Raw genomic sequence first — 27,268 nt, forward strand, 5'->3', positions numbered from 1 at the left:
GAATCCACCAACCCTGTTAAGTTTCTCCAGGAGCATCTGTATCCCAGGAATTCCTCTCGTGTAGCAGATCACGAATTGTGAAGCCCCGATCAGCCATGACCTCATCACCTGGACAGAGGTACTTCAGGAACCCAGAATCCGATGTTATATATTTGTTGCTACATCTACCTCCATATGCTGAGGAGATGAACATCACTAGACCACAAGGTGCAATGTCCACCAGGTACTTGATAGTGTTCTGTGCGTAGTAATGGCTGAATGACTCCCCCCTTGAATCCAGATTATTGCACTTCTGTAAAGCAGTTTCTGAGCAGTCAATAATTCAGGTTGTTCCTGGGTAGTGGTCCTTAAAACATTGTGGCATTGAAGCACAGATGGTCTCCCTTGGCAGCCATGGAATGTACTCCCTCAGATTCTCTTCCATCATGTCAATCCAATAACTAATCACTCGACTGACAATACTCTGGGAAACATTAAACCTTTCTGCTAGGTATTGCTGCAGCAAGTTGAGCTTCATCAGTGTCATCAGGAGATGGTCTGTCAGGTCTAACTGAAAGCTGTCTTTGTAGAGGGGTAGAAGATGTTCCGCCAGGGTAGAAAAGGCAGCAAGAGACAAGCCTGTATGCAGTCGACAGAGTACGTCGTTCCTCAGCAGGGTTTTGTAGAGAGGTGCTGCTGGGCACTGTGTCCCTGCCTCACAGGTAGTGGGCTTTACATGATCACCTGAGCTGTAGTTGTGATCACTTAGAGATGGGTCTTCCCATTGGGTTTGGACATCCTTCTCTGAAGGCATATCCATTCCTTCTATCTGTGTTGGCCAATCCCCATTTTCAAATTGGTGAACACTTGAGCCTGTTGTGTCATCTGTTAAGAAATCAGTATGGCTTGTTAAACAAGTCAATGGACAATTACTAACAAAACCGTACAATTAAACACCATACTAATAATATTTAATAATCATAATAATTAAGTATATATAAAATGGGAATTTTTTATTGAGTTGTAGAGGAAATAAATTGTGCTATTATGAGACTGTGCTTAGATACAAGAGCAAGAGGGAGACACAAAATGAGAGCAGGCAAACTGCTCAAGCGTTTGGCTTACCTGTCACTGATGACTGCCTGACCAACACCCAACGCTTCTTCAGGAGTGGAGCATCGTAGCCAAACCATTTTTCTGGTTAATGATGCTCCACTGTAGGCTTCTTGTCAAAGAAGTGGTAGGAGCACACAAAGGGACGTTTTGGTGGTTTCTTTAGGTTCAACGCTTTGAGCCAGAGCCGCAAAGACTCTGCGTCTTTAGGAGGTGGATGCAGGTCGTATGGGGCTCCACAGGTACATTCAGATCGACGTAGAGGTTGGTGTTCAAAACACTGCTGTTGTAACATCTTCCTCCTCTTCATCCAATTATTGTGACAGCCTCGTACAGAACATATCATGCTTGTCATGTTGATCGATTTTAGGATTTTGTGCGGTTCTGTCAGTGTGAAACTATCAAGCGCTCAACTAAAAGTACCACTTTTGCATGCGCTAGCGTCGCGCGAATGTTGCAGGAAATAGAAACACAATTGCAACTAAATCACTGTGACGTTCCTGAATAAGGCGAATAGAACTGAAAGCGTGACTTCAATGTCAGCAAAATACATATTTTCAAAGTCTGGAAAATACATCTGTCCAACTTTCATTCAGAACCGAAAATAAGTATTTTCAACATCATTTTACTCACTGGGAGGCACTATTTTGGTTAAGAAGTTATCCGTTTTGAGCAGTTGGATTCAGTCATAAATGTATATTAGCAAAAGGCAAGAAAATCATAAAAAATTATGTGAGTATTGCATTATTAAAAGCAGATTTATAGAATGAAAATGTGTTCTAATTTAAAGAGTGATTTGGTTCTTGGTTCAGTGAACGAGTTGGTGAATTTGTTTGTTGTAGGCCTACTAGGTCAATTTAACATATATTAAAAGTTCTGAAAAAAAAGCCATTTTCTATGATCTGTTTAGACTTGGATGCTGAGTTATGAAAATTGACAATGTAGGCTACTTGTGATAATTGCACCAGATTGAAAACTGTATTCAGCATGGAATCGGATTCACAGTTGGGGCTAGGTGGAGTAATGCATCTGACTCTTGATAATTCAGTATTTCAATAATTAATTGCATCTGTCCCTAGTCCAAATAAATGGGTGAAATACATTAGAATGTATCAATGATTTTACTCACCACTGGCTTTAGCTGGCAAAGGTGGGTAGTCTACCTATGAGAGGTTTGAAAATGTTGTCTTTCCTTTATGACGCAACAAAGATGGTGTCCTTTTTGCGTAATGTAGAGGGTTGATCAGTTCCTTTTTGAGTAATGTAGAGGGTTGATCAGTGGCATCACAGAGAACACCGTTTGCTCGTGGACGCAAACAAACAATTTACATAAATAAACTATGCACAAGAAAATCATTATTTATAACCAATATTTTGCTGGCTGGTTTAATGTAATACGTCTTCCTGAAAGACTGAGGGCGACATGCTTTGGGACTGCACCCCTGACTGCTGTTTTTCATCTTCTTGTTCACTTTTTCTTAGCTTGGGCGCAGCGCAGATTCACAAATCTTCAATAACATAGATGGATCATAGAGTGCTTTGGCATTAGGTAAGATTACTTGTAGATCTATACGCTGCCTACCTACGCAGCACGTGAGTTAAACCCGTTCATTACATGTCACAAACACACACAATGTTAAAGGAATGCTATGAACGATCTTGAACAGGAGCAATGAATAGCGTCAATTTGAAAACAATCTTTCACAAGTAGATTGTCCTGCGTATCGGCATATGGTAGGTAGGTAGGTATGTAGCCTGTGACCTACTGTCTAATTCAGTGAAACCAACATTTCAGTATGCTTCGGACAAAATAGATAATAGGCTATGTAGCTAATTCGGATTTCTGCTGTCCTGTCCAGTCTAAAGTTCACAGCAGCAATGTCCGGAGAGGACAACAGCAAGCAAATGCAGCAAGGTAATGTTAACCTTGATTGTTGAATTGTCGTATTTTGCAAGAATATAGATTAATTTCGACTTTATGGCAAATGTGTTTCTTACTGAGTAATCTGCCTCTTGTAATAACATTCCGTAGTCTCATTTCAAAATAGGACTTCCGCATAGCGCACTGAAATGTTGGTTGTTGTAACAATGTAACTATTAGGCGATAATCATAACAAAATACTTTCACATTGCAATATTGTTTTCCCGGCATATCACTAGACATACAATTGAAAACAATAAGAAACTATCAAACTGTAAGAATATATTGCACGTATAGTGTCTGGAATTGGGAAGCTGCAATGTTTATTTAGTTCTTGATATTTAGGCTACCCATTGCTTCTTGAAGGATATAAGTATGTCTCACGATCTTAGTACAACTTTCTGTCTTCAACATAACCCAAAATATACGATTTTATTTCTTGCTTGTTTACAAGCAACAAGAATGTAAACAAACGGGGCGGCAGGTAGCCTAGCGGTTAAGAGCGTTTGGCCAGTAACTGAAAGGTCGCTGGTTCGATTCCCCAAACCGACTAGATGAAAAATCTCTCGATGTGCCCTTGAGCAAGGTACTTAATCCTAATTGCTCCTGTAAATCGCTCTGGATAAGAGCATCTGCTAGTGTCTGAAAAATCTGTCGATGAGCAAGAATGGCCCTTGAGCAAGGCACTTAATCCAATTTTCTCCTGTAAATCGCTCTGGATAAGAAAGTCTGAAAAATATGTCAATGTGCCCTTGAGCAAGGCACTTAAACCTAATTGCTCCTGTAAATCGCTCTGGATAAGAGTGACTGCTAAATGCCTCAAATGTAAATATCGTCAAAATGTAGTTAACTTTTGGATCTCATGGACAGTCAGTCCTTGCATCTAGAGCACTGTCGGTGCATTTTGGTGGGGTTGAATTTCCCTAGCAATATTCCTCAGCTGTATACCAAAACAAGTGGCGGGGTGATGATAGGCCTACTAATTTTGACACTAGGAAGTGGATATTTAACCGGCAGAAAAATTGTTTAAGTGTAGGCATAGGGGTCTAAATTAATGAAAGTTATAGTTAGGTATAGTTTCAGTGAGAGTTAGGGAAAGGCATAAAAGTTAACATTGGGTTAGTGTACCGCTGTCCGTCGCCATTCATTTTCTGCTGGTCGAATATAAACTTCTTAATTTTAGAAATTATCCTCACTCTTTTTGGGGGAGCACTGTCCCTATTCTGTCACTTGCATTTCAGTTATCGGTAGGCTATTCCTGCCCTATCATGAATGGATAAGTAGTCAACCTGTTTTTTTTCTTCTGTATTTCAATTCGTAGAATGAACCAACATCCAGCAGCCAATTTTCATTGACAACAATAAGCCCAAAAACCTCTAACGTTAACAGTTCTCACAAGAATGGACAGTGGATCACAACAAGCATTAACTGAAGAATGGCAAGGTTTAGACGAAAATCTTGCTCCACATTTATTGGTTTGGTGTTGCTCGTATTCATAGTAACAGTTGTTTTAAAGTCCTTTACACCAGAATATTCTCCATTTGGAAGACGCTTTGATCTTGAATTGTTGCCTAATTTCAAGGGACCTGGAAAAAATGACATTCAAATGCTTAGTAACATTGACAGTGTCGTCACTGAAGCAGCACTGACCAAAACGAATGACACACACTCCGAGAGGGTCAAGAACATAGAGGCTGCCCTCAGGCAATTCCCTGCTCCAAACTACAACATTCATGCCTTTTACTACACGTGGTATGGCAACACACAGTTTGATGGAAAGTACATTCACTGGGACCACCCTCTTCTGCCACACTGGGATTCAAAGGTGGCAGCAGGATACCCAAGAGGGAGACACAGCCCACCAGATGACATTGGGGCCAACTTCTATCCTGCTTTGGGAGCTTATAGTTCCAGGGACCCCTCTGTTATTGAAGCTCACATGAAGCAACTGCGAGCAGCAGCTATTGGTACGGCTCTGATGTTGGTAATACAATTAATTTTGTATTTTTCTGCTAAGGTAAGACCCATGTTTGCCATGTCATTCATCATCAGTTGAATAACTCAGTCTGCATTTCTAGGTGTTCTTGCTGTTTCCTGGTATCCACCTGGCATGAAGGATGAAAACGGTGAGCCAACAGATGACATTGTGCCTTTGATACTGGAGTTGGCGCATACATATCATGTAAAGGTGTGTATGATGATCATGCAAAAGAGCAAGCATGGCTCATATACAGTGGGGTTCGAAATTCTTGGCACCCTTTAAAAGATGCGCAGAAATGACTGTACAAAATAAATACTTCAAATACTGAGCTACAGTGGGGACAACAAGTATTTGATACACTGCCGATTTTGCAGGTTTTCCTACTTACAAAGCATGTAGAGGTCTGTAATTTTTTATCATAGGTACACTTCAACTGTGAGAGACAGAATCTAAAACAAAAATCCAGAAAATCACATTGTATGATGTTTAAGTAATTAATTTGCATTTTATTGCATGACATAAGTATTTGATCACCTACCAACCAGTAAGAATTCCGGCTCTCACAGACCTGTTAGTTTTTCTTTAAGAAGCCCTCCTGTTCTCCACTCATTACCTGTATTAACTGCACCTGTTTGAACTCGTTACCTGTATAAAAGACACCTGTCCACACACTCAATCAAACAGACTCCAACCTCTCCACAATGGCCAAGACCAGAGAGCTGTGTAAGGACATCAGGGATAAAATTGTAGACCTGCACAAGGCAGGGATGGGCTACAGGACAATAGGCAAGCAGCTTGGTGAGAAGGCAACAACTGTTGGCGCAATTATTAGAAAATGGAAGAAGTTCAAGATGACGGTCAATCACCCTCGGTCTGGGGCTCCATGCAAGATCTCACCTTGTGGGGCATCAATGATCATGAGGAAGGTGAAGGATCAGCCCAGAACTACACGGCAGGACCTGGTCAATGACCTGAAGAGAGCTGGGACCACAGTCTCAAAGAAAACCATTAGTAACACACTACGCCATCATGGATTAAAATCCTGCAGCGCACGCAAGGTCCCCCTGCTCAAGCCAGAGCATGTCCAGGCCCGTCTGAAGTTTGCCAATGACCATCTGGATGATCCAGAGGAGGAATGGGAGAAGGTCATGTGGTCTGATGAGACAAAAATAGAGCTTTTTGGTCTAAACTCCACTCGCCGTGTTTGGAGGAAGAAGAAGGATGAGTACAACCCCAAGAACACCATCCCAACTGTGAAGCATGGAGGTGGAAACATCATTCTTTGGGGATGCTTTTCTGCAAAGGGGACAGGACGACTGCACCGTATTGAGGGGAGGATGGATGGGGCCATGTATCGCGAGATCTTGGCCAACAACCTCCTTCCCTCAGTAAGAGCATTGAAGATGGGTCGTGGCTGGGTCTTCCAGCATGACAACGACCCGAAACACACAGCCAGGGCAACTAAGGAGTGGCTCCTTAAGAAGCATTTCAAGGTCCTGGAGGGGCCTAGCCAGTCTCCAGACCTGAACCCAATAGAAAATCTTTGGAGGGAGCTGAAAGTCCGTATTGCCCAGCGACTGCCCCGAAACCTGAAGGATCTGGAGAAGGTCTGTATGGTGGAGTGGGCCAAAATCCCTGCTGCAGTGTGTGCAAACCTGGTCAAGACCTACAGGAAACGTATGATCTCTGTAATTGCAAACAAAGGTTTCTGTACCAAATATTAAGTTCTGCTTTTCTGATGTATCAAATACTTATGTCATGCAATAAAATGCAAATTAATTACTTACAAATCATACAATGTGATTTTCTGGATTTTTGTTTTAGATTCCGTCTCTCACAGTTGAAGTGTACCTATGATAAAAATTACAGACCTCTACATGCTTTGTAAGTAGGAAAACCTGCAAAATCTGCAGTGTATCAAATACTTGTTCTCCCGACTGTATATTGTATGCTGAAAGAAATGGGGATATTCTATTTTGTACTAATACAATTGCTTAGAGAAAGAGATTAGAGGAAATAAAATAAAAAAATCTCAACAAGATAGGGGTAAAAATTATTGACACCCCTGTTTTCAATACCTCACCTTGCGAGGATAATGGCACTGAGCCTATTTAGAAAATGTTTTATGAGTTGGAGAACACATTGAGAGGGCTCTTAGACCATTCCTCCATACAGAATCCTTCCAGATCCTGTCCTCTTCAATTCAAACCACAGGGGTTCAAGTTCAGAGACTGTGATGGCTATTGCAAAATTCTGATTTTGTGGCCAATTAACAATTTCTTTGTGAATTGTTTTATGTGTGCTTGGGGTTATTGTCATGCTGGAGGATCCACCTGTGGACAGTTTCAGCCACATGGCAGAGGCAATCAGGTTTTGGGCTAAAATATCCTGGTACTGGTTGAAGATCATGATGCCGTTGACCTTAACAAGTGCCACCGGACCAGTGGAAGCAAAATAGCCCCATAACATCAAAGATCCACCACCATATTTTACAGTAGCTATGGGCTTATTTTCTGCTCATGCATTCTCATTTCGATGCCAAACCCACCACTGGTGTGCGTGCCCGAAGAGCTCTATTTTCATGTCATCTGACCAAAGCACCGGTTCCAATCCAAGTGGCAAATACCAATGCAGTTTAGCAAACTCCAGGTGTTTAAATTTGTTGGATGACATGAAAATACAGCTCTTTGGTGTCAATGAGAATGCATGAGCAGAAAATAACCCCCATACCTACTTTAAAATATGGTGGTGGATCTTTGACGTTATGGGGCTATTTTGCTTGGTGTTGGATCACCTGAGTTGACTAACCTGTTCACAGGATTGGTTAACTCTTGAGGTTCCTAGTGTCTCCACAGAGCTAGTTAAATGTACTTTTAGTTTTAATGCACCGTATTGCTGGAACAAAATTCTAAATACATTTGATGTTCTGGTGCTGTTCGGGCAATTTAAAGTATTGATTGGGGATTTATCTGTGGAGGAATGTAACTGTTTTTCTGAGTGATTTGTGATGTTGTATTTGTGCTTAGGATGACTGTGTTTTTTTATTTTAATATATATATTTTGTGTTTTCATGTGTATTTAATATTGTATTATACAGGGCGCATCTGGAAAAGAGACCTAGGTCTCAATATGTCTTCCCTGTCAAAATAAAAAATACATATAAATGGGGTTATTTTGCTTCCACTGGTCCTGGGGCCCTTGTTAGAGGAATCATGAACTTTACCCAGTACCAGGATATTTTAGCCAAAAACCTGGTTGCCTCTGCCAGGGGGCTGATACTTGGCCACAAGTGGATCTTCCAGCAAGACAATATCCCACGCACACATCAAAATCCACAAAGAAATTGTTAATTGGCCACAAAATCAACATTTTGCAATGGCCATCTCAGTCTCCGGACATGAACCCCTTTGAAAACCTATGGTTTGAATTGAAGAGGGCACTCCATAAGCACAGACAAAGGATATCATGGATCTGGAAGGATTCTGTGGGGAGGAATTGTCTAAGATCCCCCCCCCATGTGTTTTTTAACTCCTAAAACATTTTAGAAAAAGGCTCAGTGCCGTTATCCTTGCTAGGTGAGGTATTGAAAACAGGGGTGTCAATCATTTAGACCTACATTTTTGAGAAAATAAATGATTACTTGTTAAACTAAATCTATTTTCTCTGAGCAATTGTTTTAGTATGAATTCAAAATAATTTCAAAAAAAAATTTAGCATACAATATAGCTCAGTATTTGAATTATTTATTTTATACAGTCATTTTTGCTTATCTTTATCAAGGGTGTGAATACTTTTATTCTTTGACCAACAATTTTCAGTTCTCAAATCCAATGCTTATTTTTTCCATATTACTGTTGATTTTTGTTTACTACACAGGTTGCTTTTCACATTGAACCATACAAAGGAAGAGATGAAACAAGTATGTTTAACAATGTCAAGTACATCATAGAGAAGTAAGTATTACACCATTCCTTATTTTATATTTCTGATTGGCTTTTAGCCTTGTCAGTATCAATGGAGTTCCACTTCTATTACTATTCAACATAGGTTTTACCCCAGCTTAACTCATTCATTTGTTCAGTAATACCTTATATTGGCAATGTTTAAAATACTACCTCAGCTTTATGGATTTGTATGTGATTGAACAGCCCATCTTTGTAAGTAGACTCTATTTGTAAAATGGTACTTAATTTGTAATCTTGTCATTCTATCTAAAGATATGGTGAGCACCCTGCATTCTACAGGCATAGAACAAACACTGGCAAATTTCTTCCTCTATTCTACGTCTACGATTCCTATCTACTCAACTCAGAACAGTGGGCAAAACTCCTGAAACACACCGAAAGCAGTAGCATTAGAGATACTCCCTATGATGGCATCTTCATAGCCCTCCTTGTTGAAGATAAACACAAGAGGGATATCGTCACGGCAGGTTTCGACGGAGTCTACACTTACTTTGCCACTAATGGGTTTTCCTATGGCTCCACTCACCGCAATTGGGAGTCCATTAAAACATTCTGTGACGACAACAACCTGTTGTTCATTCCGAGTGTGGGGCCAGGTTATATTGACACCAGTATTAGGCCTTGGAATTTCCAGAATACACGCAACCGCATTAACGGGAAGTACTATGAAATGGCCCTGAGTGCAGCCCTAGAAGCAAGTGCTGATATTATATCTATAACGTCATTTAATGAATGGCATGAGGGAACCCAGATTGAGATGGCAATTCCAAAAACAAGCCAGACTATGTACCTAGACTACTTACCACACAAGCCTGTTGTCTATTTAGAGATAACTCGCAAATGGGCAGCAATATTTAGCAATGAAAGGAAGAGATGGCCAGAATGATCCAAAAAAGTGCCTAACATTAAATCTGATCAGAAATTGACATACACAATATAGATTATAGAATTTGACAACAATAGTGCATGTGACAGAAACCTATATTCACTTTTGATCCTGTGTGGTAACAATATGAAAGGGAAGCCTTGTATTGTGTATAGAATTGTGTGGTAACTGTTTACTTAAATTATATTTGGGCAGTTACAGGTAGGGGCTACCCAGATTAAACCCCTTCCTGGACTAAAAAGCACTTTCAATGGAGGGTCTGAATTCTGTGCGACCCACCACAATGTGACAGTTCCTACTTCATTGCACTACTGTATATACTGTCTGCTTTTTTATTCGTACCCATCTACCAATAGGCGTCCTTCTTTGTGAGGCATTGGAAAACCTCACTGGTGTTTGTGGTTGAATCTGTGTTTGAAATTCACTGCTCGACTGAGGGACCTTAAGATAATGATATGTGTGGGGTACAAGTATGTTAAACACTATTATTGCACACAGAGTGAGTCCATGCAACTTATTATGTGACTTGTTAATCACATTTTTACTCCTGAACTTATTTAGGCTTGCCATAACAAAGGGGTTGAATACTTATTCACTTGACATTTCAGCTTTTCTTTTTAAATAAATTTAAAATTCAAATTCAAAAAACATAATTACACTATGGGTATTGTGTAGGCCAGTGACAACATATCTATATAATCCATTTTAAATTCAGGCTGTAACACAACAAAATGTGGAAAAAATCAAGGGGTGTGAATACTTTATGAAGGCACTGTACATACCAATGACTAAGCAGCTTAAGTTTATGTTAATTGTAAACCATAATGCACGAGTCTATGTATATCTATGAATATATACATCCTTAATTAAAATAAACATTGAGAACATCTATGCTACTCTTATGTGATGTGTTATTTCTGGGTTCTCCTTCCTTCTTTCTTTAAATATAGGACATTTAACAAAAGGGGAAAACATTGTCATATTAAAATTATCAACCTGGGATACGTTTCAACATCATCTCTGGTGCCTCAACATCATCTCTGGTGATTCGCACTGTAGGCTACTGTATCGCCAAAACAATTTAGATTGGGGATTATTCAAATAGGCTACCAAATAAACTTTAATAAAGCATGAATCTTGTCAATTTTATGAATATGGGTTTATAAATAGGCTATGCCTATGTTGTAGGCTAATTGTAATTTTGAAGATTTACTTGGAAAACCACGTACCTGCGAACAAATAATTGTGTATGAGCAGGGTCAATATTGCACATGCATTCCTAATGCAAAGATTGGTAACGTATGAATCACATTACATTTAATCAATAATTTTTGGAACGCATGCCCAACTGATAGAATCTCTGCTAGGCTACCTACATTCGGTTTCACGAATACACTTTCAGCCTATATCTGCATTGTCGGTAAATAAGGGCAAGGAAGGTAGCGCATGGGCAGCCAGTGAGGAATTATTCCACATCGTATCACATGCCTTACATGGCGTCCTTATATTTAACGAAACGATGCATTTGTTCAAATTTAGTGAATTTAGAATAACAGTCATTTTCGAATTCTGGTAACCTTGGCATTTAGGTCGCATTGGAGTGGAATTGTATATAGCCTCCCTCCATTGCAAGATCGCAGAAACGATATGGGTTTCGGCTCCTATGAATCCTGGCCAATTCCTGCAAATATTGCCATCAGCGCTAATATTTATTTGCATCCTTAACGTTTTCGGCATGTAGGACGGTATGTATGAAGGAACGACCCGGCAAAGCAATGGGAAGATATGCATATTTTAATACATGCTTGTCGAGATGGTGAGTACAATTGATTTTTCTCTGCACCATGTCAAAGCAGTGGTACCTGGTTTCGCAAGCCAAGCTGTGCTAGCTAATTATAAATAAAACATCAAAAAGATTCTAAACGAAATGCGTATATCTCATCATTCAAGTCAACATTTTTGCTTAAAAGGATGCATTAAGAAAATTACACATTTGTATTAAGGTCATTGACGTTATAGGCATTTTTCTTGATGATTTGCCCCTTATGAATGACGATAATGAGTAGCCTATGTTTACACGCCTGTCAGTGTTCTCAGATGCTTATATATGGCCAACATGATATGAAGCTGTGTTGGTGCGTAAAAGGGCGTTTGTTAACCAGAGAGAATAGGGCTACAATAATATAAGGCTACATTTTACCAATAGGTTTTCTTTTAAACACACCAACTACAATGCTGCATAATGAGGAATGACACTCATTGTAAGTGTGTTTAGGCTACATCAGGTTTTTAAATGACCTTCAGTTGCACCTGCTGAAAATTCATTCTCACTTTGGATACTGCTGGTATCAACCTTTCGCCAGTGTAGCCAAACCAAACGAGAAATGGTTAGGAAAATTATTCTAATAGCCAGCCTGCAAATGGACCTGTTTTATTCCGCCCTCGGATAAAGCCAATAGCCTACACAAGACCATTGCATCCCCCCGTAGCATAGTTCGATTACTACACATGCAGTGCTCCATCAGTGTCCCAAATACATCACAATGCATTTGACAATCCTGGTCACGCTACAATTTATTTTTAAATCTAAATGAGCACAGTGTAAGGTTAGACATCTTTTTAATTGTAAAAAATATTTCACTGTTGTCATACTATTTTGAAAAAAGTATTGTATTTCTGCATAAACTTATACATTTACCAAATGAAAATAAGCGCAATGAGCCTTATCCATTTCTCTATATCATTTATTTATTTGACTTTAGTTTTGATCACCATGGAGACCTAACTTTGCCACCTGTGAATGAATAACTATTATTCTAAATGTCTCACCCTCACAGTCTATTTGTCCACTTCCATTCAATCTTTATCATTATCATTGATATTCAGTCCTATTTTGCATACTATAGCTTCCCCTTAAAAACAATTTAATACATTTGCAGCCTTTAAGCACATAGCTTATCACTCTAATACTTACAGAAAGTGTATTCCTGTCATGTAAGAGGATTTGGTGTACATGGAAATGCATTGATACTGTAAGCTTTTAAAAGGAGGTGCATTTGTCTGCCCTAGTCCATTAATGGCTGATGAACATAGCTCTCTTAACCACTGCTCAGTCACAAATGCCTGTCTGTATAGAAAATAAAGTGCTGCCATAAGGCAATTCGGTAGAAAATTGTTAAAGACTCTGGAAATTGGAAAATTACTGGTTTAACCAGAATAATTGATTTATAACTGTTTCAAGAAAATATGGAATACATGAAAAGAGCAGTCTAATTCTACACAGGCATTGTTTGATTTGCTTATTGCTTTGCTTATGCAACATGCAGGTCACAGGTGTGTGTTCAGCTTACAAGAGCTTGGAGCATTATGTGTTCACGCTCAGCCTTAAGATGGCAGCATTCTCATATGCATGTTATTGATGTGTTTGACATGTCACATGGATATATGAATACTGTATTTTTCTGACAGTGATTTGATTAATGTGTAGTGGAGGAGTAGGTGCTTAATTGAACTATCAGTATGCATGTGTGATGAGTATTCTTGCCTAAGACCTGAAGAATTGTGTTAGCTCCCAGAACTTATACCTTGGGCCTAGGCTTTAACTCAATGGGTTAACACTGAGATTAATCAAGTTCAGTATCAGGCCAGTCAAACATGTAAAGTAATATCACCAAGTTATTCCAGTGGTGCAAGTCTACCCTGATTTGTTGATATTGTCTTTTAAAGCTAGAATCCTTAATTGAAACAACAACAAAGCAGATACCCCGCCTCTGTTTTGATAAAAAGCTGAGGGCTGGGCCTGGAGAAATGTAACCACTCTCAAATTCGTGACCATCCATGATATAATTGTTTTAGTTTTAACCATGTTTTGAGGCGATACAGTGTTTTTTTTTTACAGTTACATTGTTTACAAACATTGGTGTAAACAAGCTTATATTTTAGGTTCTGATGGGGTATGACAGTTTAACTATTCTCATGAGGCGTGTATAAGTTATATATTCTTCAAGAATCAATGAGTATATATAATTAATTTATATGTCCAAAAATGGATGTAGCAACTAAATATTCTAGCTTTAAAGGGGCAATCTGCTATTGCTACAAAAACAAGCTTGTATTTGTAGCAGTCACAGATTGTCCCTTTAAAGCTAGGATACCTAGTTGCCAAATCCATTGCTGTACTTATAAATTAATGATATATACCCATTGATTCTTGAAGAATATATAACTTATACATGCCTAGTGAGCTTAGTTCAACTGTCATACCTCATCAGAACCCAAAATATCAGCTTGTTTTACCCCAATGTTTGTAAACAATGTAATTGTAAACAAACACTGTATAGCCTCAACATGATTAAAACTATAATTATGATCTCATGGTCAGTCCTCACATCCATAGCTCTGTCTATGAATTTGACAGTGGTTACATTTCTCCAGCTCCATCCCCAAAACTGCAGATTCCCCCTTTTAACAAACTATTGTAACCTCACTTGTTCTCTTTTTCTTAAGGAGACATCAATGAGATGACCTGGGAACTCAACATCAGACCAAATTCACTAGATGACTAAGGACCTTATTCCAACTGTGTGCAGTGACACCTCATTCAAACACTACTTCACAGAGAAGAGCAATCTCATTGCTGAGCCAATGTAGAACCTGCCACTTCAGAATTCCATGACTTTTTTCCTTGCCTGGATTTCAGCACAAAGTCAAATCTACCAGGTGTGGAATAGTTCTTTTTTTATTTGATACTTTTGAACTCATAGTAAAATGATATAATGCAGATTCAATGTTACATTAGCTTTTAGACTGAATAATTATATGTACTTCTCAGTACAAATTAGAATGATAAGACTGCAATTTATGCCAGGGAGAGATGTTTTTTTACCAATCGCAAACTAGCCCAACCCACTGGGTACAGACGTCAGTTCAATGTCTAGTTTTGATTTACATTTGGTTGAGATGTCAACTAATGTGAATTCAATGTGAAATCAACCAAACATTTCACCATGTCATTGGATTTAGGTTAAAAGTTAGGTGAAAAAAAAGACGAAATTCCCTTACGTTGATTACTTTTTGTAAATCCAATCAGTTTTCCACGTTGATTCAACGTCATCAGATTGAAATATTCTTGATGAAATGACGTGGAAACAACGTTAATGCAACCCATTTTTGCCCAGTGGGAAGCACTGTACTTTAAAAAGCTTAAACGTCTTGCTGTCTTTATTCAAACCAAACTGCACGGCATGGTGCAAGTTAAGAAAGTGCAAGTTAAGAAAGAGGACAGTTAGTAGTATTTGTGGACGTGGTCTCTCCACAGAGAAGTTTGGACTTGAGACATGCAAGACAGCTGCTCCTCACAATCATCTGAGAAGGTATTATAAATCATCACCATACTTGGTTCACAGCAAGTAGACTTTCATGTGCCCTGTACCTTTTGCACCATAGTTTGTCCATTGGTTATTGCAGGTTGTCGAAAGGCGCACTTGATTTACCTTGCCCAGCGAAGATTCACGTTTGGAGCCATTCTATCGGTCCCTAGTTGCAAACTCTGCCTACTCGGCAAACTGATGCGAGCTAATCTAGTGTGCCCGTTCACAAATCGCCTCATCACACTTCTCACACTGCACGAGCCACGTCAAAAATGTTTGCCAAACAATTCATTGGACGTGACAAGAGAATGTAAAAGCCATTATCTAACGTTGTTGGCCCTCTCATACTGTTCGAGGCAAGGACAGACATCCCGTTTACAAACAATTATGCCTCTTGGCAAAATTGGAGCCGATATCGCACTGTCTTCCTCTTTTATTCATTGGAAAGAGTAACTCTGATTAAATAAGGAATTCACTGATTTATTGAGTTTAATGTTTTTTTGTGTTTTTTTTTTTATGTATCTTTATAGGACAGAGTATGCCATCTGCACCTTTCCACAGAATTCTACGACCCCTTCTACTTGGCACCTTTCTACTGGGCTGTTTTGTGACTCTGTTTTTGATGTACTTTAAACCGTCCACTAGCTGGCTATCAGGTCCTGTAGAGTCAACAGCATCCACTCTCCGAGTTAAAAACCTCTTCTCCACCAAGAGTGACAAAAACCTGACCACTGTACTCGTCTGGCTCTGGCCCTTTGGACAGACCTATGACCTGGGTGTCTGCAGCTCTCTGTTCAACATTGAAGGCTGTTTCATCACAGCAGATCGGAACCTATATAATAAGTCAGATGGGGTCGTCATACATCACAGGGATATCTGTACTGATCTCTCCAACTTGCCCCCCCTTCAGCGTCCCTCCTTCCAAAAGTGGATATGGATGAATCTAGAGTCACCGTCTCACTCCTCTCAGCTGCCCGGTATCGAACACCTGTTCAATTTAACTCTGAACTATCGCCAGGATGCTGATATCGAAGTGCCTTACGGGTCGATCGTGACGGCCAAAGGGGATGAGGATTTCGTGCCACCGAGCAAAAGCAAGTTGATCTGCTGGATTGTCAGCAACTGGAACCCGGATCATGTGCGAGTGAAGTACTACAACGAGCTCTACAAACACATTGAGGTTCGCGCTTACGGACAAGCCTTTGGGGAGTACATTGCGGATCAAGACTACTTTCCTACCATCGCCAGTTGTAAATTCTACTTGGCTTTTGAGAACTCAATTCACAAAGACTACATCACAGAGAAACTGTATAACCCACTCTCTGTCGGGACGGTGCCTGTGGTTTTAGGCCCGCCAAGACAGAACTATGAGAACTTTGTCCAGGGGGATGCTTTTATCCATGTGGATGACTTCACCTCTCCCAAAGAGCTGGCTGACTATCTCCTGCTCTTGGACAAAAATGAGGAAATGTACCTCAGGTACTTTGATTGGCGACGGCACTTTAAGGTGAAAAAGGCATACTTCTGGGCTGAACACACATGCCTCGCTTGTGATTATCTCAGAAGGCACAAGGAGTACAAGGCATTCAATAACCTCGATAAATGGTATTGGGGTGGAATGCCTTGAAGGCCCATGAAATTGTTGTTTTGCTGTTGGAGGCATTGCTTGAAAAATATTTTCTGTCATGGACAATGCTTCAACATGTTTTTCTCAGTGGTTACAAGGGCCCAAATTAGCCATTCCCTTTTTTTATTTTGTTACCAGCCAGATTTGCTCAGCCTTACTTTGCCTATTGCATTTTCATTCAATCATGTATTTGTATTTACAGTGAGGAAAAAAGTATTTGATCCCCTGCTGATTTTGTACGTTTGCCCACTGACAATGAAATGATCAGTCTATAATTTTAATGGTATGTTTATTTGAACAGTGAGAGACAGAATAACAACAACAAAATCCAGAAAAACGCATGTCAAAAATGTTATACATTGATTTGCATTTTATTGAGGGAAATAAGTATTTGACCCCCTCTCAATCAGAAAGATTTCTGGCTCCCAGGTGTCTTTTATACAGGCAACAAGCTGAGATTAGGAGCACACTCTTAAAGGGAGTGCTCCTAATCTCAGTTTGTTACCTGTATAAAAGACACCTGTCCACAGAAGCAATCAAACAATCAGATTCCAAACTCTCCACTCCACCATGGCCAAGACCAAAGAGCTCTCCAAGGATGTCAGGGACAAGATTGTAGACCTACACAAGGCTGGAATGGGCTACAAGACCATCGCCAAGCAGCTTGGTGAGAAGGTGACAACAGTTGGTGCGATTATTCGCAAATGGAAGAAACTCAAAATAACTGTCAATCTCCCTCGGCATGGGGCTCCATGCAAGATCTCACCTCGTGGAGTTGCAATGATCATGAGAACGGTGAGGAATCAGCCCAGAACTACACGGGAGGATCTTGTCAATGATCTCAAGGCAGCTGGGACCATAGTCACCAAGAAAACAATTGGTAACACACTACGCCGTGAAGGACTGAAATCCTGCAGCGCCCGCAAGGTCCCCCTGCTCAAGAAAGCACATATACATGCCCGTCTGAAGTTTGCCAATGAACATCTAAATGATTCAGAGGAGAACTGGGTGAAAGTGTTATGGTCAGATGAGACCAAAATGGAGCTCTTTGGCATCAACTCAACTCGCCGTGTTTGGAGGAGGAGGAATGCTGCCTATGACCCCAAGAACACCATCCCCACCGTCAAACATGGAGGTGGAAACATTATGATTTGGGGGTGTTTTTCTGCTAAGGGGACAGGACAACTTCACCGCATCAAAGGGACAATGGACGGGGCCATGTACCATCAAATCTTGAGTGAGAACCTCCTTCCCTCAGACAGGGCATTGAAAATGGGTTGTGGATGGGTATTCCAGCATGACAATGACCCAAAACATACAGCCAAGGCAACAAAGGAGTGGCTCAAGAAGAAGCACATTAAGGTCCTGGAGTGGCCTAGCCAGTCTCCAGACCTTAATCCCATATAAAATCTGTGGAGGGAGTTGAAGGTTTGAGTTGCCAAACGTCAGCCTTGAAACCTTAATGACTTGGAGAAGATCTGCAAAGAGGAGTGGGACAAAATCCCTCCTGAGATGTGTGCAAACCTTGTGGCCAACTACAAAAAACGTCTGACCTCTGTGATTGCCAACAATGGTTTTGCCCCCAAGTACTAAGTCATGTTTTGCACACATAAGTCAAATACTTATTTCCCTCATTAAAATGCAAATCAATTCATAACATTTTTGACATGCATTTTTCTGGATTTTGTTGTTGTTATTCTGTCTCTCACTATTTAAATAAACCTACCATTAAAATCGTAGACTTATCATTTCTTTGTCAGTGGGCAAACGTATAAAATCAGCAGGGGATCAAATACTTTATTCCCTCACTATATGTTGTAGTCATTTGCAATGCATTTAATATTTGTTTTATAAAATCACATTTTTATATTTCATCTCTGAACGTGACCACATTTGCTGCTATTTGTTTTTTATGATGTACTGTAACTGTTTTGCCATAAGGTGGGAATCAAGCTGACATGCCACATCTTTCATATGGCAGTATACACAATATTGTGGTGTTGAAATTGTAGTTTTGTAGTTGTAACTGGTAGTTTTTATTTATTTTTTAGTGAAATGTTCATGTTGAATTTGTTGTCCTCAGGGCACCATTGAAAATGAGACACTGGTCTCAATAGGCTCCCATGATTAAATACAAGTTAAATAAAATAATAATTTAAAAAAGATACAAGAAATCATTGAAGTTTAAGAAATAGTTATTTCAATTAAAATGTACTATTTATTGAATTGAGACATTGTATGATAAAATACCATCTTTATTCGTGAAACAGTCATCTATGCAGTGTTTACTGAACTTCAAATGTGAAAGCAGTTCAGTTTTATTATCTACTGTATATTGTACGTGTGTTTTTTGAGAAATCAGCCTAAATTATTTTTGCAAGGTTGCATTTGCTCTGCAAAACAAACGGACACTCATCTTTGATCATGTATGTACAGTAATACAGTGTAGAAAGAAAGAAAGAAGGATAGAAAGAACGATAACAAAAAATAATTTTGACAAATTGTGTCAGGGGAGAATAGTGAACTTATTATGCTAATAGTGGTTTCTTAGTGGGCATTATCACATTAAATACATTGCAGTTCTATAAAATGCCCCATGAATATTTCACTTACAATGTGAACATTATCCACTTTCATTTTGAAGGTTTTTGCGCTCAAATATTTACATCCTGTAGTGGTACAATGTTCAGGGCACACATTTTAACATGAATAATGAATCATTTCCATATGCTTATCTGTGTGGGCTTGTCTAGTCCCATCTAGCTATATCGTTTTAAATATTCACTTGTATATTTTTTTACCTTTAAGCAAATGTCACCATATGGGTTCAGTGCATGATAAATATGATAACTATTGAAGCTAGTATCTGCCCACACATCTGTGGTTTCATTTTGAAAGATAATACAGTGGCTTGCGAAAGTATACACCCCCCTTGGCATTTTTCCTATTTTCTTGCCTTACAACCTGGAATTAAAATGGATTTTTGGGGGTTTGTATCATTTGATTTACACAACATGCCTACCACTTTGAAGATGCAAAATATTTTTTTTGTGTGAAACAAACAAGAAATAAGACCAAAAAAATGACAACTTGAGCATGCATAACTATTCACCCCCCAAAGTCAATACTTTGTAGAGCCACCGTTTGCAGAAATTACAGCTGCATGTCTCTTGGGGTATGTCTCTATAAGCTTGGCACATCTAGCCACTGGGATTTATGCCCATTCTTCAAGGCAAAACTGCTACAGCTCCTTCAATTTGGATTGGTTCCGCTGGTGTACAGCAATCTTTAAGTCATACCACAGATTCTCAATTGGATTGAGGTCTGGGCTTTGACTAGGCCATTCCAAGACATTTAAATGTTTCCCCTTAAACCACTCGAGTGTTGCTTTAGCAGTATGCTTAGGGTCATTGTCCTGCTGGAACGTGAACCTCCGTCCCAGTCTCAAATCTCTGGATGAGTGAAACAGGTTTCCCTCAAGAATTTCCCTGTATTTAGCGGCATCCATCATTCCTTCAATTCTGACCAGTTTCCCAGTCCCTGCCGATGAAAAGCATCCCCACAGCATGATGCTACCACCACCATGCTTCACTGTGGGGATGGTGTTCTCAGGGTGATGAGAGGTGTTGGGTTTGCGCCAGACATAGCGTTTTCCTTGATGGCCAAAAAGCTCAATTTTAGTCTCATCTGACCAGAGTACCTTCTTCCATATGTTTGGGGTGTCTCCCACATGCCTTTTGGCGAACACCAAACGTGTTTGCTTATTTTTTTCTTTAAGCAATGGCTTTTTTCTGGCCACTCTTCCGTAAAGCCCATCTCTGTGGAGTGTACGGCTTAAAGTGGTCCTATGGACAGATACTCCAATCTCCGCTGTAGAGCTTTGCAGCTCCTTCAGGGTTATCTTTGGTCTCTTTGTTGCCTCTCTGATTAATACCCTCCTTGCCTGGTCCATGAGTTTTGGTGGGCGGCCCTCTCTTGGCAGGTTTGTTGTGGTGCCATATTCTAATGGATTTAATGGTGCTCCGTGGGATGTTCAAAGTTTCAGATATTTTTTTATAACCCAACCCTGATCTGTACTTCTCCACAACTTTGTCCCTCACCTGTTTGGAGAGCTCCTTGGTCTTCATGGTGCCGCTTGCTTGGTGGTGCTCCTTGCTTAGTGGTGTTGCAGACTCTGGGGCCTTTCAGAACAGGGGTATATATATAATAATAATAATAATATGCCATTTAGCAGACGCTTTTATCCAAAGCGACTTACAGTCATGCGTGCATACATTTGTACGTATGGGTGGTCCAGGGGATTGAACCCACTAACCTGGCGTTACAAGCGCCTTGCTCTACCAGCTGAGCTACAGAGGACCACATACACTGAGATCATGTGACAGATCATGTGACACTTAGATTGCGCACAGGTAGACTTTATTTAACTAATTATGTGACTTCTGAAGGTAATTGGTTGCACCAGATCTTATTTAGGAGCTTCATAGCGAAGGGGGTGAATACATATGCACGCACCACCTTTCCGTTATTAATTTTTTTTTAATTCTTTGAAACAAGTTTTTTTTTTTTTTTTACTTCACCAATTCTGATGTCCATTCCATGAAATCTAAGTAGAAATCCATTTAAATTACAGGTTGTAATGCAACAAAATAGGAAAAACGCCAAGGGGGATGAATACTTTTGCAAGGCACTGTACTTAGTTTTGGATAATTACTGATTTTCTCCATTGAAAATTCAATCTACTTGGTTAGATTAGTTATTTTGACCATATTTTCTGTTAACTTAAACACTACATAATGTCTTGATGTAGAATGTACATTCTGTATTTGTAGGGATTTGATTTACATTCATGTTAACATTTGTACTGCTTATCAGCCAAGCTCACTTTTCATTCCATGTTGTATAAAATGCTAATTTTGTCCACATTTTCTCCACTGAACAATGCATCTAAACAGCTCTCAGGAGCTATTGGCATGATGGATGAATCGGTAGCACTTTATTCGAACTGTACATAATAAGAGTCATAATATTGCCATTAACATAACATAACACAATTCTGAAATAGTTATAACAAGTGTTATGACAACAGTTAATGTGACTTGCAATTTCTAGCTGTTGACACCTGTCAAGACTACATAACTGTGTCATAACCATGAGAAGTGTCGTGAAAGTCTTTCCTAAAGGGTAACACTGTACCTTAAGTTGAAGTAAAATGTTCATTATTTCATTAGTATAATATTGTCATTATAACTTTATCGTACCAGCCACTAACCCTTCATTACATTTTTTATATAATCTATGATATTGGGCTATTACATTTAGCACGTTCATCAAGTCTAAGCACTTCACATTTCTGGTAAAATCTCTCTGACCTTATCCACCTGCAATGTGTAACACCCACTGGAACATTCAATGTTGGATATTGCAGTGGAGAGATGAGGAGTGAACATGCCAGTTGGAATTAGGGTATGGCTAGGTGCTATGATATAAAGCAGAGTAATTATCACTTTACTGTAGCTATAGATACCTTACATAATGATGTCATAGTTCACCAAAATACACACCAGGACTGTCCTTTTATGTTATTTTTTACACTTCTCATATTTATGACACAATGCCAGGTTACCTACACTACAGCTAACCATTTTAGCCTTAGTGAGCAAGTGACAAACTGTTATGTTAATAATACCTGTCAGTATGTCATGTTTATGACAATGTTATGACGCTGGTATGTTGTAGCTACAGTTCAAATACAGTGTAGTAACACTTTCTTTGAAAGTTGAATACATGAAGCATTCTTATCAGCATATATAAACTATTCATAACACATCCATGAAATCAGTAACACCATAAAGACCTTCAGAGTGCATTCAATAAGCATACAGGACAATTATTTGTCATTAGTGACATTATTGAATAGTTTAAATGTGAAAATAAAAGTCCTATGAACAAATACATTTATTCCCTTATGTTACTTTATTGGTTCACTGAAATACTATTTATTTTTTACTATTTCCAAATCCTCTCCAACATTTTGTTGTATATCACTACAAACTAATCATGCATGTTGTGTTATCATTGATACTTTTAGTTTACTTTGAATTTAATTTCCAAAATCTATAGTCAGCACAAAGCATATGCTTGAAATGGTCTGCAATAATGTCCTACCACTGATGTTTTTACCAAAAGCCACACAAGAACATGGTCACTGGCAATTATTAAGAGCAATTAAGCCATTTCATTTTGCTTTCCCAATGTTAAAACACAGGTTTACTTGCCATGTATTCATTTCGTAATGTAAATTATAGTGATAGATCAAAACATAAAGGAAGAAAATGTTTCTGTTTGGCCAGAACATTGATTGTATGTAGACTTATTATCCAACACTGTCACTAATGACATACAGTAGACCCTCAAATATATGAACCTCAGAGTTACAGACTGACTGGTCAACCGAATGGGCAATATAACTTCTGTAGGCTACATTAAAAAAAATATTTTATTTTTATTTTTATCAAACATAACTGTTGCTTACATGTTCTAAAAATACATCAGATATTTACAGTATCTGGCTATATGGTTTGAAAACACATGTAAAAAATGCAATCAATGTTAATTTAGGTAATAATAATAAAGGTTTGATAAGGGGAATTTAATAGTTAAGGACATTTCAGTGTTCCAAACTACCTCCATTCCTGACATTTTCGTATCTCTGAGTTCCTATTGTAGATGCTTTATGAATGAATGCACTATGAAGGTCTTTATAAATGTTACGTACACCTTCATGGATGTGTTATGAATTTGTATTATTATGTTGTTGTGAATGCTTTATGTATCAGTAACGAACATCACTGTGCTTGCTTAACTGTGCTACTTCCACCTGCTCCAGTTCACACCGAGACCATAACCTTGGACCTCTGCCTCGCAAACACATGTGCTCGCCCTCTTGAAACACCTTTAGCTAGCTGCGTCACCGAAAAGGTACCAATGCAGGTGTTGGTTTCAAGCTCGATTCAATCCGTATTGCGGAAGATCCGCGGTATAGAGCGATTTAAATGTAAAGGGAATTTCCGATTGTGCCGTGAATGCAGTCTACGCGAACGCGGGAAAATTTCCTTTACATTTTAATCGTGCTATAACGGAGATCTTCCGCTATATGGATTGAATCGAGCCCTTTGTTAAACCATTTCAATTCGGTTATATATGCAACCTTCAAAGAAAGTAACCTAAAGGGTTGCCATTGAATCTTAAAGCAAAACTTTCAAAATATATTTTATGCAAGATTAGCTGGTACCTGGTGAAAATACTCAACTTTCAGGTTGTTTTCATGTTGTTGTATTTACTGTGAGTGGGACCATTAGTGTAAATAGGATGAATACAAATATTTGTTTTATAGACAATGAAAAAAACCATTAATAGTCTCTGTGTATAACCTGAAATTGAAAGTTTATTTTAATAAGGTGGTGTAAGGGACAAAGACACAACATAAAGAACATTGTCCGTGTGCAGCGGGCAGCCGTCCTATAGCCTCTGACCACAGAATATCGGCCATCATTTTCTTTCCAAATGATTCTTCATGTTGAAACGCCATCTTTCATTGACACGCAGAAGATCTACTGCACACGGCCGACGTTCGTAATGACGTGTCCCATCCTCAAAACAAACTAGTCCACTGACACAGATCATGCCTGTATGTAGACGAGCGGAATTCTGTAACTTTCATTTAAAAAACACCCCACAACTCTACCATTAATTAAATAATGTAGAAAGATTTTAGAAAGCAGTTCAACAGTCTTGATTTAATAGATTTTTTTCTCCCACTGTTCCAGGCTGTGATTGGTTGATACTGCTGTGACATAGCCTAGTTCCAAATACTGAAGCAGACCAGCGCCAGCGGTGCATGATAGCCTCCCACCAGTCAAGGGTGAGCTGAACAGACCATAGCTAAGTCAATCAGTCTAGCTACCGTAGCTAATATTGTGGGCAGCTGACAGTAACATCTAGGCTAACCTTGGTTGGACAGTATTTATACTCACACTAAGTTAGCTAGCTACTAATGTACTAGCTACATTTGGAAAACAAATTGCTAACACTAATTCTCGCTAGCTATTAATGCACAGAGTGAGTAGTGCCCGGTGAGTAGGCCAACTCTGCTTTGACAACAACAACTAGCTAGTAGATTAATTTGCTGAGGTAGGTACTAATAACTACCTTGCTAGTCTAAAAAACAGCAGCACATAGCCTTCTTCAGCTCAGCCACTGGCATTGCCTTGCTTTGATCTTCTGGCTATGTCACAGCAGTATCAACTAATCATATTCTCAAATTATGGTATAAAATGCATTCAATCAAGACCATCAAATGGCATTCTAAACACTTTCGAATAGTGTGTATATATTTGTAATGTTTCAGTCTCTTTTTAACTTTCAAGTGTTGTCAGCTTTGAATAATGATTTGTGCTTCAAAGCATCTTATGAATGAGGGGGATAGAAAAGAGACACTTGAACCGGAGAGCCAGCGTTGAAGACAACAGTAATATTGTTGTGGGAAGGACATTTTTCTTCAAGTGAGGCAATTATACAAAAGAGAATGCAGACAGTTTTTGGATTTGACGCTAATTCTGTTGACATGACCTAATTTCAACCATCTTGTTTTTTGCATAAATGTGTGACTCATTGTTCTGGTGACTGTCTCAAATGGAGCTATTGTGAGTTCATGAACTGTCCCAGACTATCCTAGAATATGACTATGAAACTTCCAGGTATGGTTTCACATTGTACAGTTTCACTTCATGTATGAAACAGAGGTTTCTTGTTATGTGATCTGTTGCAACAGGTTTGTTCTCTTGTCTGAACTCTCTTTGTTCTTTGCACAAACGTGTCAATTCTCTTTTCCCTTTTCAAGTCTGTGAGTAAGTATATTAGGAGAGTGGCTTAGGATGTGTTTTTTTATTCGAGTTGGCGCAAAGTTGGTGTCCATGGACATTATCTCTGCATGAAGTGCATTCTTCATGTTTTGCTGAATCCTAATTTAACATTGCAAATGTTCTGCCAGTTTACTGGAAGAGATGTTGAATCGATCATTATAAGGTTTTTGCCAAATCATTGTATTTTGCCAATGTGTATAACTGTATATGTCTGGTATTGTCAAGAAAATAAAGATATTTATAAAAGAGCATACGTTTTAGGGTTAGTATTCATATCCATATAGATTGGAAGACACAATGTGCCGATTTACTAAGTTTAAAGTTCATAAGGTTTCAATAAGAAACATAAGGCTCTATTCAATCTGAATCTTTGAAGCGTTACAGACAGCGAAATGTACAGGTAATTTCCGATTGAGATGACATATGCAGCGTTTACGGTGAATGCAGTCTACGCTAACGCGGGAACATTGCCTTAAAATTTCAATCCGTGTCGCTGAACTTCCGCGATATGGATTGAATAGAGCGCTAACTCTTCTTATAAAACCCCTTAGATGTAAGTCCCCTTTTTTGGGGACCTGCGTGGGTCTGGTACCGGCTCCGACCGAAATTTTTTCGCTTATAAATCGATCTGTGGGTACTGTAGATTGAAATGGCTTGCATTGAGCGATAGCCCTGGTTCACACGGACACAGTAGTACTGTAATTTGTCTGAGCCTGTGTGACATAGAATGTGAAAACTGAAACCACTTGAAGTTGGGGATGTCCCTCCTACCATTTCATTCAATCTTCCGACTGTCCATCAACTACTGGCTGAACCCTACATTACAGCCAGGGACAAAGCACATGCCTGCAATCGTTACATAATAGCGCAACAGTAGAGTGTGGTTTCATCACGATAGCACATTCAAAGATCAAGTTATAGTCATTAATATAAAATAATTATAATTCATAGATTTTAAACAAAAAACACCTTCTGTTTGTCATAGACGGACAAGATTAATATGAGATGAAAAGCGAGTTCCTACCGAGTTCAGGGAGCCAAGCTAGAGCTCTGTGAGACGTTCACAGCGATGGGGGCAGACGTTGTGATCAAGAGAGACCTTCAGAAAATATGCAAACTTTCTCTAGCACTAAACATACAGTACAAATATGTATTTTACAGTTATAAGGAAGGTGACATTTTATAGTTAGTTGTTTTATAATTTTATTATGCTATATTTAGAAAGCATATAAGTCATTCCAAGCTTTTTTTTTTGGAAAATATATCACATAACATATTTCATATTTTTATCATATATTGCAAAATATATTTTTCAGAACATAATCTTTCAAAAAAGTATATTATATCATATGATGCGTTTGGCATCATGATCACACTTTTTGCTTTGTACTGAAAGTGTTATGTATTGAAAACTTTACTGCTGACAGGCACAATTTCCGGGGACCATATCAACCAACAGTGGACTAATGAAGAAAATACTAAAATACACTGAGTGTACAAAAC

General features: G+C 39.0%; 2 protein-coding genes across 5 annotated transcripts; both read left to right on the forward strand.

Moving 5' to 3' along the window:
* The first annotated feature begins 2,695 nt into the window (after positions 1–2,695).
* On the forward strand, positions 2,696–10,229 carry manea (mannosidase, endo-alpha). 4 transcript variants are annotated; one of them, XM_041848365.1, is made up of 5 exons: positions 2,696–2,834; positions 4,335–4,980; positions 5,092–5,201; positions 8,871–8,947; positions 9,212–10,229. In XM_041848365.1, exons 2-5 carry the CDS (start codon positions 4,449–4,451, stop codon positions 9,843–9,845), a joined length of 1,353 nt encoding a protein of 450 aa, XP_041704299.1. In that variant the 5' UTR covers positions 2,696–2,834; positions 4,335–4,448; the 3' UTR covers positions 9,846–10,229. The 4 variants fall into 4 exon arrangements, with proteins under 4 accessions (XP_041704299.1, XP_041704298.1, XP_041704297.1 ...); XM_041848364.1 differs by having other exon boundaries at positions 2,696–2,830; XM_041848363.1 differs by having other exon boundaries at positions 2,696–2,826.
* A 1,035-nt stretch (positions 10,230–11,264) lies between these two features.
* On the forward strand, positions 11,265–17,082 carry LOC121539685 (4-galactosyl-N-acetylglucosaminide 3-alpha-L-fucosyltransferase 9-like). The gene is made up of 3 exons (XM_041848368.1): positions 11,265–11,661; positions 14,352–14,564; positions 15,745–17,082. Exon 3 carries the CDS (start codon positions 15,753–15,755, stop codon positions 16,839–16,841), a length of 1,089 nt encoding a protein of 362 aa, XP_041704302.1. The 5' UTR covers positions 11,265–11,661; positions 14,352–14,564; positions 15,745–15,752; the 3' UTR covers positions 16,842–17,082.
* Positions 17,083–27,268: the final 10,186 nt, after the last annotated feature.

This window comes from Coregonus clupeaformis, unplaced genomic scaffold (assembly GCF_020615455.1).
Source record: "Coregonus clupeaformis isolate EN_2021a unplaced genomic scaffold, ASM2061545v1 scaf0077, whole genome shotgun sequence".
Taxonomy (NCBI): Eukaryota; Metazoa; Chordata; class Actinopteri; order Salmoniformes; family Salmonidae; genus Coregonus; species Coregonus clupeaformis.